This window comes from Chlamydomonas reinhardtii, chromosome 10 (assembly GCF_000002595.2).
Source record: "Chlamydomonas reinhardtii strain CC-503 cw92 mt+ chromosome 10, whole genome shotgun sequence".
NCBI classification, from domain to species: Eukaryota; Viridiplantae; Chlorophyta; class Chlorophyceae; order Chlamydomonadales; family Chlamydomonadaceae; genus Chlamydomonas; species Chlamydomonas reinhardtii.
This window is the reverse complement of record NC_057013.1, coordinates 6,368,134-6,382,702: the sequence shown is the minus strand read 5'-3', so window position 1 is coordinate 6,382,702 and position 14,569 is coordinate 6,368,134. Positions and strand designations below refer to the sequence as shown.

General features: G+C 67.2%; 3 protein-coding genes across 3 annotated transcripts in view; 1 reads left to right on the top strand and 2 right to left on the bottom strand.

Moving 5' to 3' along the window:
* CHLRE_10g465650v5 (uncharacterized protein) overlaps positions 1–8,980 on the bottom strand; it is a 15,702-nt gene extending 6,722 nt beyond the window's left edge. The window contains exons 1-15 of the mRNA XM_043067246.1: positions 8,726–8,980; positions 7,772–8,295; positions 5,962–7,532; positions 5,520–5,726; positions 4,990–5,145; positions 4,644–4,673; positions 4,414–4,464; positions 4,061–4,123; positions 3,796–3,882; positions 3,393–3,548; positions 2,397–2,580; positions 1,779–2,017; positions 1,414–1,587; positions 900–1,184; positions 296–526 (exon numbers count right to left, since the gene is read on the bottom strand). Of these exons, the coding sequence (XP_042920643.1) occupies positions 296–526; positions 900–1,184; positions 1,414–1,587; positions 1,779–2,017; positions 2,397–2,580; positions 3,393–3,548; positions 3,796–3,882; positions 4,061–4,123; positions 4,414–4,464; positions 4,644–4,673; positions 4,990–5,145; positions 5,520–5,726; positions 5,962–7,532; positions 7,772–8,295; positions 8,726–8,733 (3,966 nt within the window). The 5' untranslated portion in view covers positions 8,734–8,980. The remainder of the gene's footprint in view (positions 1–295; positions 527–899; positions 1,185–1,413; positions 1,588–1,778; positions 2,018–2,396; positions 2,581–3,392; positions 3,549–3,795; positions 3,883–4,060; positions 4,124–4,413; positions 4,465–4,643; positions 4,674–4,989; positions 5,146–5,519; positions 5,727–5,961; positions 7,533–7,771; positions 8,296–8,725) is intronic.
* A 256-nt stretch (positions 8,981–9,236) lies between these two features.
* Positions 9,237–12,890, bottom strand: CHLRE_10g465600v5 (uncharacterized protein). The gene is made up of 3 exons (XM_043067245.1): positions 12,539–12,890; positions 11,837–12,341; positions 9,237–11,509 (listed from the first exon to the last, which is right to left on the bottom strand). The coding sequence occupies exons 1-3, from the start codon at positions 12,842–12,844 to the stop codon at positions 11,298–11,300; spliced, it is 1,023 nt and encodes a 340-aa protein (XP_042920642.1). The 5' UTR covers positions 12,845–12,890; the 3' UTR covers positions 9,237–11,297.
* Positions 12,891–13,610: 720 nt separating this feature from the next.
* CHLRE_10g465575v5 (uncharacterized protein) overlaps positions 13,611–14,569 on the top strand; it is a 2,196-nt gene continuing 1,237 nt past the window's right edge. Inside the window, exons 1-3 of the mRNA XM_043067244.1 lie at positions 13,611–13,784; positions 13,945–14,068; positions 14,124–14,561. Coding sequence (XP_042920641.1) covers positions 13,982–14,068; positions 14,124–14,561 — 525 coding nt within the window. The 5' untranslated portion in view covers positions 13,611–13,784; positions 13,945–13,981. The remainder of the gene's footprint in view (positions 13,785–13,944; positions 14,069–14,123; positions 14,562–14,569) is intronic.

Genomic DNA, 14,569 nt, shown 5'->3' with positions numbered 1-14,569 from the left:
GGAGGTAAGGGAGGTAAGGGAGGTAAGGGAGGTAAGGGAGGGAAGGGAGGGAAGGGAGGGCAGCGATGTGACGTGGACGGGAAATGTGCGCGTGTTCCATTGACATGGAGGTAGGGGTAGCTTTGGTTTGGAAGACACCCAGTCCTCCATGTGTGTACTCAACGCGTCACTTGGGTGTGTAAACACCCAAGCGCCCCTGGCACCTCGCTAGCAGTCTTCCCATATCGCACCTCCCCCGACCCCCTGCACCCCCCCACCCCACCCCACCCCACCCCACCCCACCCCACACACGCACCTGCGGCGCCATGGGCGCGTCCTTGCCTGCCGGCCACTGCTGCGCGAACACCGCCGCAAAGGCCGCCTGCAGCCCCGCCGGCACGCCGCCGCCGCCCGGCCCCGTCAGCGGGGCGCGCAGCAGCCCCACCACAGGGAAGTACACCAGGCTGGCCTCGCCGCCGCCCAGAGCGCCGCCCGCCGCCAGCAGCTGCTTGGCGGGCGCCTCGCCGAAGCGCTCCACCAGGGCTTTCTGCAGGGCGGGTGGGAGGTCAGGGTGGGCGGGCGGGCGGGCGGGCCGCCGGTCAGGGGTTACACGGGGTGGTGGTGAGCGGGGGATGTGGGGAGGTGGCCCCGTGTCGTGTATGTGGCGGGGTGCACTGGGGGACAAAGCCGCACGCGCCGCGGGTGAATGCTGTGGCAATGGTCCAGCAAACCCCCATCCCATTAGGTGCTCGTGCCCACACGTCCCCACGAACACATGCCGCGCACACCCAAGACCCAACCCACTCCTCACTACTATGCATGGGTTCGGTCCAATTTGGGCTTGTACCTACAACCCCCCACCCACCCACCCACCCCCACACACAACCCACCCACCCGCAACCCACCCCCACCCACCCCACCTGCATGGCCGCCTGCGTCTTCTCCGGCCGCCTCAGCTGGCTGGGCGCAAAGTCCTGCAGGCGCGGGAAGCGGCTGCGCAGCGGCTCCACCAGGTGCCGCTCCGGGCGGCAGCTGGTCAGCAGCCGCACGTTGGGCGGCAGCAACGCCAGCTGGTGCAGCAGCAGCTGGAGCACCTTGTTGTCAAGCGCCGAGGCAGGCGCGCCGCCGCCGCCGGAGGAGGAGGCGGTGTTGCCGCCGGCGGCGCCCTTGTCGGCCTCGTCCAGGGCATCAAGCACCAGCAGAACCTGAGCCGGCGCGGAGGCAGGGGATGTGATGTAAGTGTAAAGGGCTTTTGATTAGCTAATGTCACAGTAAAGTTGTACGGTAGTGCCTGGTTAAGATCGGTCCCCAGGACCTTTCCCCGCCCCGCCCCGCCCCTCCACTCCCCCTGACCCCTGCCCCACCTGCCCCACCTGCCCCACCCCCTGCCCTCCGCCCCCCTACTCCCCTGCCCCACCGCCCTCCCCCTCCCACCTGCTGCCCTCGCGCGTAGGTCTGCAGCGGGTGCAGCAGCAGCTCCCTCGCTGCGGCGTCCGGCGCGGTGAGCTGCATCAGAGTGCCCGGGTCCAGGGCGCAGTAGTAGGGCGCCAGGGCGGGCAGCGAGGCGGCCAGCTGGTAGGCCAGAGACTTGACCACACGCACCGGGTCCTGACGGAGGGGGACGGGGAGGGAAGAGAGGGGAGGGGGGAGAGGGTGCAGGAGATAGTGTAAGCAGGTGGTGTGGGGGAGTGGCGGGTAGGGCAAAGCATCATCACTCCGAGGAACAATCCCATGACCCTTCATCAGCTGGCCCCCCGAGAGCTGTACGGCACATGGGGCCCCTAGGCGCCGCGCCGCACCTGCCGCCGGGCGTCGCTATACTTGCAGAAGTGGTAGGCGTGCACAGTAACGCCGCTGCTACCGCCGCCGCCGCCGCCGCCGCCGCTGCTCTGGCTGACGCGGCGGGTCAGGGCGTCGGCGGCGGGGCGGCGGCCGGCGGTGGCGGGCCGGTCCGGCGACTCGCCCGCTGCGGCCGCCGCCGCCACCTCCGCCGCCGCCTCGGGTCCCATGCACAGCACAGCTGTCACCGTGGACTTGCCTGCAGCGGCCGCGACACAGGGTGTGCGCCCGTAAGCTGGAACGACCTTTGCGCAATGGATTGGTGCGTGTGTTGGTCTTCAGCCAACTACCGGCATGTTGCCATTCTCGCCTTGCACGCACGCGCACACGCACATGCGCGCCTCCTCCAAATACATACACGCGCCGAACTACCCAGTGTTTGCCGCACCTTGTGAATTACATAACTCCGTTCTCCCATGAACGGCTAACCCCCACCCCACCCCATCCCCGCCCGACGACCTATGGCGATGTACTGTAGCTCGCATATGCGGCTGCAGCTTCTCCTTGCAGCGCTTCTGTTTTTTTACGGGATTGGTTCAGAGTTTACCCCCCCCCCCCGCCCCCTCACAAACACCCACCTGTTCCTGGTGGCGCCGACAGCACCGCCACCTGTGGCGCCGCGGGCTGCCCCAGCCAGGCCGCCACCGGCCGCAGGTCCCAGGCGGCGGGGTCGGCTCCGGCGCGCGCCGCCAGCGCCATCATGTCGGGCTTGCAGTCGAGCGGGTCCAGCAGGAAGCGCAGCTTGAGCTTGGCGTTGAAGGCCTGTGGAGAGGGGGGGGGCAGGGGGGGGGTGAGGGGTCGGGGGGGCGGGGTCGGGGGATTGGGGGGGGGTTTACATTCATGATTAATTAAGGAAATGGTAGACGGTAGACCATCTTAAGAAAGCGTGGAGGGTGGTGATGGGAGGCATGTGGGGGGATGCATCAGGAGGTGGAGTGGGGCTGGGCGCTACCCTGGGTTGTAATAAGTACCAGCCCAAACTAGGGGTGAGGGGCGGTTGAGGGGTGGGGGGACGTCGTTCCGTCGAGCCCGTACGGCCCTCACCCACAGCCGCACCAACGTGCAGATCCACCCACCGCCCCTGTCGGCTTGGTTCTCATAAGCACTACTATCCCCCTCCTCCGCTTGGGGACGGGACTCGCTTGTGCTCCGCAGTTTGGCTTGATGTGGTTTAGTTTGGGCTGGTATTTACAACCCCCGCCCCACCTACGTAACCAAACCCCACCACCACCACCACCACCACCACCACCACCACCACCACCACCACCACCACCACCACCACCACCACCACCACCACCACCACCACCACCACCACCACCACCACCACCACCACCACCACCACCACCACCACCACCACCACCACCACCACCACCACCACCACCACCACCACCACCACCACCACCACCACCACCACCACCACCACCACCACCACCACCACCACCACCACCACCACCACCACCACCACCACCACCACCACCACCACCACCACCACCACCACCACCACCACCACCACCACCACCACCACCACCTACCCCTCGCCCCCCCCCCTCCCCCTCCACCCCCTCCCTCCCCACCTGTGTTGATCCGTGGTTGGCGCGTATGTCGTCCAGGATCATGTCCTTGTCACTGATCACGGTGGCCTTGGCGGCGTCCACGTCAATGCCGCGGAAGATGGAAGCCACCTCGCGCACCGAGAACCCAGGCGTCAGCAGCACCAGCGCGTCGGCGCCCTGGGGGCAGGGGCAGGGGGAGGGGGAGGGGGAGGGAGGGAGGGGGAAGAGGGGGGCGAGGGAGAGCGAGGTGGTGTGCGGGCGTGGGTTAGCTGCAGTACGGTAAGGCGACATGTGCACACCCGCCGCACCTGCCACACCCTCAAGCAGTCGCAGCCTGCAACGCAGCTGCCCCCTGGCTCCCCCCCCCTGCCCCCCCCCCCTGCCTCCCCCTGCCTCCCCCCCCCCCAGCCCCCCCCCCCCCCACCTTGAGCGCCAGTGTCTTGTCGAACTCGTACAGGCACCACACGCGCTCCAGGGGGGTGCCCGCCGCGTCCAGTACCACCAGTGTGGCCTTGGGGGGGCGGGGGGAGAGGGAGGAGGGAGGAAGGGGGAGGGGTGGCCGATGAAAGGCAGGGGTGAGGAAAGGTCCAGTCTGCAATGCCGGGGAGCGCCCCTCCACACACACATACACGTTCACGTACACACACGTACACACACACACACACAAACACACAGGGCCTGCCCCCCACCTGGCTGAGGCGTATGGCTGTGCGCAGGTTGTCCAGGTCGTCCTTCTGCTCCACACCCGGGTGCTGAGAGGTGAGGCGGGGGGGGAGAGGGGGAAGAGGGCGGCAGAAGGGGGAAGAGGGGCGCAGATGGGGGAAGAGGGGGGCAGAGGGGGCAAGAGGGGGGAAGAGGGGGGAAGAGGGGGGAAGAGGGGGGAAGAGGGGGGAAGAGGGGGGAAGAGGGAGGGTTGGCCAGCGTTTCCGTCTGGACATTTGTATCCAAGCAGTCGCATGCGCGCACACCCACACCCCACAACCCACGCCAGACCTCACACCAGCAGGCCAGACCGCCCCCACCAGTCCACTTCCACGCCCACCTGGTTCACGGCGAAGATGTCCAGCCACACGCGAGTCGAGTCCAGAGCACCCTGCGTGTGTGTTTGAGGAGGAGGAGGTGGGAGCGAGCGGTGGGCAGGCGGTGGTGATGTAGGTGCACGGCAAGCACACACACACACACCGTCTGGGCGGGCTTCGTTTTGTTGGTTTTTTTTAACACACACACGAGAGGACACATGCAAGCCCCACGCCCCCCGGCCCCCTCACTCACCTGCAGGTGAGTAAACACCGCGTCCAGCAGCTGCAGGGGGGCGGTGGGACACATGAAGGTGTGTGTGTATGTGTGTGAGGCAGACTCTATGGTGTGGAGAGAGCAACCCGAAGCCCCAGCTCCACAACCCCACCCATCCCAGCCAGCCAGCCCGCATCTGCCTTCCCCCTGACTCCTCCAATGTCGGCTTTTGATCCCCAATGGTGCCCCCCACCCCACCTCTGCCTGTGCTCAGCTCGTTTTTGGTGGTTTTGGTTTAGCTTGGGCTGGTATTTACAACCCCCCCCCCCACCCCCTCCTCCCCCACCTCCACCGCCCCCTACCTCCCCAGCCGTCCCGCACGCACCTGCAGGAAGGGCATGGACCAGGCGTGGCTGATGAAGTAGGCGGGTCCGCCCACGTCCGCCTCCCCCACCAGGCCGCCCGGGCCCTGCAGGTCCGGCAGGTCGGTCAGGCGGCAGGCGGCGCCGGCGGTCATGGGCTTGATCACCTCCATCACCACCTGCGGGGGGACAGCAGCAGCAGCAGCAGGACAGGAACGGGGGAGCCCGGGGGGGGGGGGTAAACTTTGAACCAATCCCGTAAGGGGAGACCGGGGGGAGGGGGGAGGGCAGAGAAAGGTGGAGGAGGGGGTCGCAGAGCAACCGGCTGGTGTTGTTGGAGTGACTGGCAGTGCAGCCGGGACCCGACCGGTTGCACACTGCAATGAAGCAGGCCCGTGCCCCCCGCCTAGGCCCCCCGCCCACCCTCTCCTCCTCGCCCTTTTGCATTGGGTTCGGTTTAGTTTGGGCTGGTACCTACAACCCCCCTCGCACCCCCCTTCGCACCCCCCCTCGCACCCCGCCCCCCCCCTCCCCCGCCCCCTCTGGTCCCCACCTGCGCGGTGCACAGCGCGGCGGCGTCCTTGCGCTCCTTGAGCAGCTTGGTGCGGAAGCGGCGCAGGAAGGCCAGGCTGACGGCGCACAGCCCCGCGTTGCGCCGCGTGCCCAGCACCTTGGCCGCCGCCACCAGCTTGCCGATGTTGGCCTTGACGCGGGCCTTGGCGTCGGGAGCAGCCGCGTCAAGCACGGAGCCGCCCGGGGGCTGCGGGGTGATGTGTGTGTGGAGGGGAGGGTGCAGGATGGGATTGGGGTGGGGGGTTGCAAGGTTGAAAGATTGGGATGGGGTGGAGGAGGTGGGTAGTGGAGTTGGGGGCAGTAATAGGATTCGGAGAGCTAAGAGGCGAAGCCGGGATCGAAGTGGGTGGGTGCATCAGGAGCCAGCACAGCACGTCGCCTGCTGTCCAGGGAGCAGGGCGGGCGGAAGGGGCGGGGCTTACCGCGGCCGTGCCAAGGGGCTTGGCGGCGCCAGGCACGGGCGCCGGAGACGACGGGGACTTGGCAGCCACTGGCGTCGCAACCGGCTTGGCAGGAGCAGGCGCCGCGGCCTTGGCCGCAGCGGCTGCAGCCGGAGCCGCGGCGGCAGGCTTGGCGGCAGGCGCCGCCGCCGGCTTGGGGGGTGCCGCAGCGGCAGGCGCAGCAGCCGGCTGCGCACGAGCCGGCGACTCCGGCCCTGGCGCCGCCCGGCCCACACTGGCCGACCGTGCGATGCTGCCCTGGGCCTTCAGCGCCGCGCCTCCCGCCGCCGCCGCCGCCGCCGCCGCCGCCGCCGCCGCCGCCGCCGCCGTGGCGCCGCCTGACGCCTTGGAAGGCATGGGCGGCGACGGCGGCGCGGGCGAGTCCGGCAGTTGTGCGGCACTGCGGCGCAGGCTGCCCATTGCGATCAGCTTGCTGGGGGAGGGCGGCTCCGCTGTCAGCGCGCCGCCACCGCTGCTGCTGCCCGGGGTGCTGTAGCGACCCGAGCCCTGCCTGGCAAGCGCCACAGCCGGGTTGCCGCCGGCGCCGCCGTTGTTGAACATGAATACCTCAGGCTGCGAGGGGCCGCCGCTGAGGCCGCCGCCGCCGCCGCCGCCGCCACCGCCGCCGCCAGTGGCCCCCAGGCCGTGTGCGGCGGCGAAGCCGGCAGACATGCGCATGCGGCCGGCGGAGGGCGCGCGGCCGCTGCCGGCGGCGGCGCCGCCACCCGGCGACGACGGCGTGTTCGTAAAGGCCATGGGGACGCTGGCGGCGCCGCCGCTGCTGACGGCAAGCGGCTTGGCGGCGACCGGGGCGGTGCGGGCGGGCGAGGCGGGGCGCATGGGGCCGCCGGCCAGAGCGCCGCCGCCGCCCGGCCCCGCGCCGCCGCCGCCACCACTGAGCGGGCCGCCCCAGGAGCTGCGCAGGCTGTTGGCGGCGGCGGCTGTGGACGGCGACGGCGGTGTGGCGGGCGGGCCCCGAGCCGACGCCGGCCGGTCCGGCCGCTGTGTGGAGGCAGGCCGTGGGCTGATGGTGGGGCTGTGGCCGCTGGCGCTGACCCGGGCGCCGCCGCCGGCGCCTGCCGCCGCTGCCGCGCCTGCAGGCATCGTGGCTAAGCCGCTAAGGCTGGCCCGTGGGTTGGCGCCGCCAGGCAGGGCGCCGCTGAGGCTGCCGCTCTGGCTCATGCGCAGTGCACTGGCCGGCGCACCCGCCAGCACGCCGCCGCCCGCGGGGGCGCCGCCGCCGCCGCCGCCGCTGGGGCCTCGCCGCACCGCGCCCGGCGGCGTCACTGGCGAGGCGGGGGCGCTGGGGGACACGTCGCCGCGCACGCCGGCCGCCCAAGGCGCCGCCGCACCCGGCCCCGCACGCCGGTTGGGCGAAATGGAGTCCTCCACGTATCCAGCCCCTGCAGCGCCGCCGCCGCCGCCGCCGCCGCCGCCGCCGCCGCCGGCTCCGTGCACGAGGTGTGCGGGTCCGGAGGTGGTGGTGTGCACCTCGGCCTTGATGCGGCCCGAGGTGGTGCGCGTGACGGTGGTGCGGGTCACGATGGTGCGGCCTGAGGCAGGGCCGCAACGTAAAAGGGGGGGGGGAAGGGGTACAATAGTGGTTTGGGTAGCTGCGCAGGGAGTCGGGCGCCCATGTGGGTCAGCGGTGTTACCCATGCCCCCCGCGCCTGCCCCAGCCGCCCAGCCGCCCAGCACTGCGGCATGCTGTGTCATGCCCCAACACTGCCCGAACGCGGCCCCCCCCCCAACTGAGCTGCCCCCTACCCACCGCGCCCCCCACCCCTCTCACCCTGGCCGTCCCTCTCCGTGCTGGTGGTGATGGCGGTGCCGGCCCGGTCAGGGATGGTCACACCCGGCGGCAGGCCCTTCAGCCCGCCTCCTCCTCCGCCGCCGCCGCCGGCGCCCCCTCCAGGCGAGGGCGGCGCAGCGAAGTTGCCGCCGCTGCCCACCCGCCGCGGCGCAGCCGCGGCCATTCCGCCGCCGCCGCCTCCTCCTCCCGGTGACTCCCGGTCTGCGCTGTCGCCGCCGCCCGCTTGCGGGTTGTGGTGCGAGAAGGGCGGCGGCCGGCGGCCTGCAGACTGTGGCCGGGCCGGACTGGCCGCGGCCCCGGGCCTGGCTGCCGGGCCGGGCGCGCCTCGCCCGGGGGATGCCGGCGGGCCGGGGCGTGCCAGGGTCCCGGCCGCCACGCGTGCCCCCCCTGGCAGCGCCCCGCTCCCCGACGTGCGCACGCCGGGGGGCGGTCCCGACAGCGTTGCCTCGTCGAAGTCATCTGGGTTGAACCACTGCGCTGAGGCGCGCATGTTGACCGCGCGGCTGCGGAGGGCGGCGCGGGGAGGGTGTGGGGAAGAAGCAGGGAGTTGGGAAGGAAAGGGAAGCGGAGGTGGGTGGGAAGGGTTGCGGTATGCGTACAGTGGGCAAAAAGAGGGGTGAGCGCCTTGCCTTGGCCGGGAGCAAGACGTGGGTTGACATCACAGGTCAGGCATGGAATTCATCCCCATGTAGTGATGCTCAGGTGTTCAGTGCCAAAGCCGGCGTGCTTGATTGCCAGCATGTGACATCGGACATACAGCGCTGAGTGCCAAAATCCATGATCATGAAGCCCCATGCGTACTTACACATGTACACAGGTGAAACCTAAGGCGTTTATGAAGGTATCACCGGCCTTGCGAGTGCGTCGCAGGCGACATGCAGGTCGCAAGACATGCCGACCGCTCGCTGCTGCTGTACCCTCGGGCCCCCTTACCCAGCCATGGTTGCTCAGGTAGATATATACACAGTCGTGGTAGATATGGCTCTGTTATGTGCCGTGTGCCCGATAGACGTCCGCAATTACACTACCAGCGACAAGCGTCTGGCGCTTGTGAACAGTACATTAGTAGATTACAGATACTGCACATGTCTAGCTTCTGTCGCCCGTGTTTGTCACTACTGGTTATGCTCTCTAGTTCAGCTTAGCTCGCGGGCCTGACTACTGCAGTGCTTGTGCTATGTCAGCAGCTAAGTATGTATAATGTGTATGGTATGTGCCACACGGAACAGCAGAGTGGCGAGAGAAAGACACTCATGCCCGCAAGGCGGCACGCAACCCCCGCCCTTTCCGGCGCCCCCCTCTCGACGGCGCTTCTTCCCCCTCTCCCTTCGCGCATGATGCCCACGTGGCATTTGCCCGCCCCACTGCCCCCAATCGACACTGGTGCGCATCATCTTATCAATAGCTGCCTATGTTAGCAACCTCCAACAATATCATGCGCATCAGAATGCGGATGTTACAGAGGGGACAGTCCCAGCACCCGAAGACGCCAAGCCATCACATGCTATCAGGAACGGATGGCACCACTTTTGCGGATAGCAAACAACAGGGGAAGTACAAGAAGTAACCCCTTGATTGCACCCACGGTGCGCCATCAGAGTACGCCAGTGCGGAGAAATGCGACGAACGCTGCGTCCTTACTTCGCTCGCTGTCGACTGTAAGGCCAACCTGCTCCCTACGGGACTTGACCAAACTGCCTTACCACTGTCACATCGCACGCCAACCTGCTCCGTTGCTGCCTCAGTTGCTGCTCTCGCCGCTGCCGCAGTGCCGCAACGTCCGCCGCCGCAACCGTGGCTGCAATTGCTCCCGCTTCACCTCTAGCCACTCCTGGTGGCCGCTCACGCATGGCCTGGCCTGGCAGGCGGGCACGGTATGACTGGATGGATCGTCAATGCCGAGGTATTCTCAGAGTGCTCCCGTTTCGTCTTCCGCAGTTTGCTACAGTCGCGCGTTCTGCGCGCCAGCCACCGTCAAGCGGGTCCCACTCCAGGAAAAAGCGTGTCCCCAGGGAGGCGCCCACGGGATGGCACCAAAACCCCTTGGTAGATTGTCGTATCGGCGCCTATGGCTTGCTGATGCTTGAAGGACAATCTATCAGGGGGGTTTCACCGCGTGCCGTCCGGGGGGTGCGTTTCCCCAGCCAAACCCGCACGCCGAGGAGGCCAGGAGACGTCGCCCCGAGAAAAATGCAGAGCGGGATACAGACTCCGCCACTTAATGTATATGTTACATGCAATCTGTTGGAGCAATAGCGCTTGACAGCAGGCTAAAACGTGCTCGTCGAGGCTCAAGTCGCGAAATTGACCGAAGCCAACATCCTACATAGGCGTTGTTTTCGGGCTTTATCGATTGCCGTCAACACAGATATATGCATAGGTGTAGTTAGGCTACTGTCTGGCCTGGTATGGCGTGTCCTGGCGAACGCGACATTTAGATGTTCGAGGTCGGCCCCGGCTCGATTCAATGCCCCCGGGTTACTCTAATGACCTTATATGTGATATAAGATGCTATAGGAAAGGTATTGGGCTGGGGACACGACCGGCCCGCAGGGCCGTGCGCGAGTGGGACCCGCTTGGCCACCGTCAGCGAGCTGCCTTCCCGCCCTTGCCCACTCCCCAAGCTCTGTGCCAGGGGTGCTTTGTGCACGCACAGGTAAGACAGGATATTCCTCCAGAAGACCAAAACAGCGTGCGTGGGCGAGCGAGTGGTGCACCGGGCGTAGCCTGGCGGGGCAGGAGGTGGAAGGCTGCCACACCACACACCCCAGTGAACTACTTGGGCCCTGCACTCGATCGACGTAGCCCGCACGGCAGGCCGTTCTACCATCGCCACGGCTACACACGCGCTAACAGCTCCACCACGGCCGCCTTGGGTGGGGGACACCCTGGAATCCCAAGTGATAGACACAAGGCTTTACATGGCGCACGTACGCCGACACTACCCTGGAAGTCCAAGCAATATGCATGCAAGGCGGCTCGCCCGCCCCGTATCCTGCGGCGCTCAGGGTGCGTGCGTGGGAGGTCACCGAGCAGCAAGTCACCAAGGCTGCTTCACACACTTGGCCTTACTTCCCCCGACAGCCAATTCCGTCTGCAGCAACATGCTCCACAACCCTCAACTACATTGTCCGCACACGGCGCCGCGCCCAACGAGGGCCACCGTTCGACATAGAGACGCCGGCGGTTAGTTAGTAGCCGGGCGCCCTACCTACCTGGCCCGCCCGAGCCTGACACTCGGCCAGCTGCGCCATCCGTACGTACGTATATACGGCAGCAGCACCGGGTACTGAGCCACAACCCCCCACACCCCGTCGGCACCTTTTGCCATGCCCGCACGTCAATATCATTCATATATTCATTCACGCCGACACCGCTGCCGCCAGGCCAAACACGGATACCGGCATGCGCATGATGTTACACATAGTGACATGAGCTGCCCGCCATGCCCGCCTCAGTTGCGCTAGCTCCCGCACTGACGCCGCCCCGCCCCGTCCGCACCACGTCAGCTGGCCCTTGAGCGCGTGAACGCCCGGAACGCGTCCGGTGTGAGCGCCCTGCGGCGGCGGGCGTCTGTGAACTCGGGCCAGCAGTCCATCAGGTGGTGGTTGTAGTCGTGCAGCTGCCACATCTCTCCCGCCGTGAAGTCCCGGCCGTCGGTGCGCGCCACCAGCACCGGGCCCAGGCCCTGCAGCTGCACCTTTGCAGGCGCAAAGCCTGTGGACGGGGTTGGGGGTAATGTTATACGGCGTTATGAGCCAGGTGCGTACGTAGGTGCATGCAGGGTAGTGCCGAGAGGGCCGGCAGGGGCATACATGAGCACCTGGAACCGAACGCGCTCGCTGAACATCAGCGAGAGAACCACCCTACTGGCGCCGCGGGGACAGCAGGCCGCTCGCCGGCAATCGAACGGGAGCAACGCGATCGAGGCACCCAAATCGAAGCCTGCATGTCGATCGTCCCCCCTCCCCACATGGCGATGACGACACGTAGGCGGCCTTGTTCCCTGACGCCTTCAAGTTACGGTTCTGCCCACACACCCACCTGACACCGTGTCGATCAGCAGGAGAACGGCCATACTCTCGTTGTGGCCCGGAGGGGAGCAAGAAGACGCCTCTGGAGCCAGCTGGAGCAGTGCCAGCGGCAGCCCCAGCAGTGCCGGCACCTCACAGCGCTGCCAGCCCGCCGGCAGCAGGCCACCGCCGCTCCCACTGCTGCTGCTGCCACCACCGCCGCCGCGGCCGCCTGCCTCATCCTCATCGGCCCGACAGCCGAAAGCGGTGGTGCAGGCGGGATACATGCGTGTGCCGAACAACTGTACGGCAGCGGCAGCTCCTGCGGGCAGTTCGGTAAGGTTGGCAGGCCGGACGCGCACGCCGGCTGGCCGGCTGGCCACAGCCTCGGCGGGGCTGCGCAGCCGCACGGGCAGCCTCCCATCCTCCTCGGCGGGTCCCGTCACTCGCCCGATGGCGCCATTGAGCTCCAGGGCAGCGCCGAGGCCGTCGAGCCGCACCACGCTGCCAGCAGACGGGCATTGCGACGGCGTGGCCTGTGGATTCACGTGGGGATGTGCCATCGTGCGCAGTGCCCGCGCGTGCCGATGAGTGGCCATGCACGCTGCTGGCGGTGCGGGTTGCTCCTGACAGGCGCGCATGACTTCGGCACTGGGGTGAAAGGACAGGGCACTGCTCCCATGCTGTTTCAGCCGGCGGGAGGGGGGGCGGGAGTTCAGGGCCTCCTTCTTACCAGGGCCTCCAACTGCCGCCGGTGGGCCTGGAACCAGCGCCAGTAGCCTGACGACGTTGTTGTGGGGCCCTCATAAATCCTGGCAATGCAGCGCAGAACCTCGACGCCGCCCGCTGCCGCCGCGCGGCGGATGCTTTCGCGATGGTCCTTAAAGGTTTGGCGTTCTATAATTGGAATGCCTTTGTAAAGGCCGAGCAGCGACTGCCAGTCGGTGCACCGGTCGAAGAAGAAGGCGCGGAGGCAGGCGGCGTCGGTGGGCAACTCGTTTGAGGCGCACGCCGCGTAGAGGTGATTTGTAGGGTCCATCTCGGAAATCTCGGAAAGCGCGTTGGACTGTTTGCAGCTTCAGTTTGGTGGCAATTGGCAAAGTTCTGTCACGTGTTCGGACAGCAGGGGCCGATGGGTCACATCCTCCACCTCACCCACTCATCTTGTGGGTGGGTCCGGTGTTTGGCAGCCCCGTGCTGGTGGGCTCCTCCAGCATCCACCTCCCTCACGACCCGGCGGTGATGGGTGGAGCGACTGCTGCTGCCGCCGAGCGCGCAAGAGGAGATGACTGATAGGGACTGATCAGGCGCAGGTGGCGGCCGCGGCGCGGCAATTGGCGGTGGAAGGCTGCCACACCACACCTCAGTTAAGTACTTGAGCCCTGCCCAGCCCGCCGGTTGTGCTTGCTTGCGCTTGTGCCCTGCTATGTGGAGCGTGTCTTTTCCCGCTTCTGATAGGGGGCGCGGCATAACCGTACACCGTGGAACGCCTGCCTTTGCCTTCTATGCCCGCGCACATGGCAGGCAATTGCAGGTCTCTTACGGTATATGGTCCTGTACCAGAAGCGGGGAAAGACACTCTCCACATAGCAGGGCACAAGCGCAGGCAAGTGCCACAGCAAGTTGTGAGAGAGGACAGCCCTGTCGGAGCTGTCAGTCGATTGTCCTACAGCGGACTGATGTGGGCTTGTTCGGTGCATGGCGCATGGGGCATGGGGCATGCGACACTTAAACAGCCAACCGCTGGCATGGTGTCGATTTGCACCACTGTTTGTATATATTGCCACAAACACCGTATTTTAACAGTTTCTATCTTGTCGGTCCTTTCGCGCCTTCGCGCCCTTCGCGTCTCCTCTGAACTCTGCTCCACAATAATCTGCGCCACAAAAATGTGCAAAACGCCGAGGTCGGCGCTACAACCATCTTGCCTGACCGGCGAGCGCTCGGAGAGCTCGGGGACGACCTAGAGCTCGCGGCAGGTGAGCCCTTGGCAGGTCCACCGCTAAGCTATATGGGCTCTTGGGGGGCCTGTGACTCGAATGGGCCCGCGCAGACGGCCAAATGCAGCGCGAACTGCAAATTGCGACGTTTGATCCGCTGATCCTGATTCCTTCCTGCCTGCCTACCTGCCTGCCCCAGGTGATAGTACAAGAAAATAGAAGTTAGGGTTAGTATAATGAAGTTCACCGCGGCGCTCTTCGTGGCGCTGGTGATGGCCGTGGCGTCGGCCACCAAGCCTCCGCTCCGGTCGCCTCGGTCGGAGGCGGGCCCCCCCCCAGCAGCGTCGGCGCTCAGCCGGACAGGCCGCGCTGCCGCAGGTCGGCGGCCCGCCCAGCCCAGCCCCAGCGGCGGCCCTGCCCCAGCTGCTCCAGCAGCCCCAGCAGCCCCAGCAGCCCCAGCTGCCACAGCTGCCCCAGCAGCCCCAGCTGCCACAGCTGCCCCAGCAGCCCCAGCAGCCCCAGCTGCCCCAGCCGTGGTTCCTTGACATGGACGTGGCACTGGGGCTGGAGCTGGTGGCGGAGAAGGATGAGGAGCCGGCTCACTGGAGCCAGCCTGTGGGTGGCGACGGTGCACTGCACGGTGTCGTCCAGGCCGCTGCTGCAGCTCATGACGCTGCCGCTGCCGCCCATGCGGTGGCTGTCCTGGAAGCTGATGAGGCCGCTGCGGCCGCCGAGGCCGCTGCTGCAGGCCCGGGCCCATCTTCGGGCAATTCGGCCGCTGCTGCTGCTGCCGCTGTCGCTGCCGCTGCCGCTGACGCTGCCGC

Excerpts from the sequence above, each read along its gene's own strand:
- CHLRE_10g465600v5 (XM_043067245.1), bottom strand. The coding sequence starts at position 12,844 with ATGGACCCTACAAATCACCTCTACGCGGCGTGCGCCTCAAACGAGTTG. Across the intron at positions 12,342-12,538 it reads GGCGGCAGTTGGAGGCCCTG|GCCACGCCGTCGCAATGCCC; the intron begins GTAAGAAGGAGG and ends GTGAATCCACAG. Across the intron at positions 11,510-11,836 it reads GCTGATCGACACGGTGTCAG|GCTTTGCGCCTGCAAAGGTG; the intron begins GTGGGTGTGTGG and ends CCCCGTCCACAG.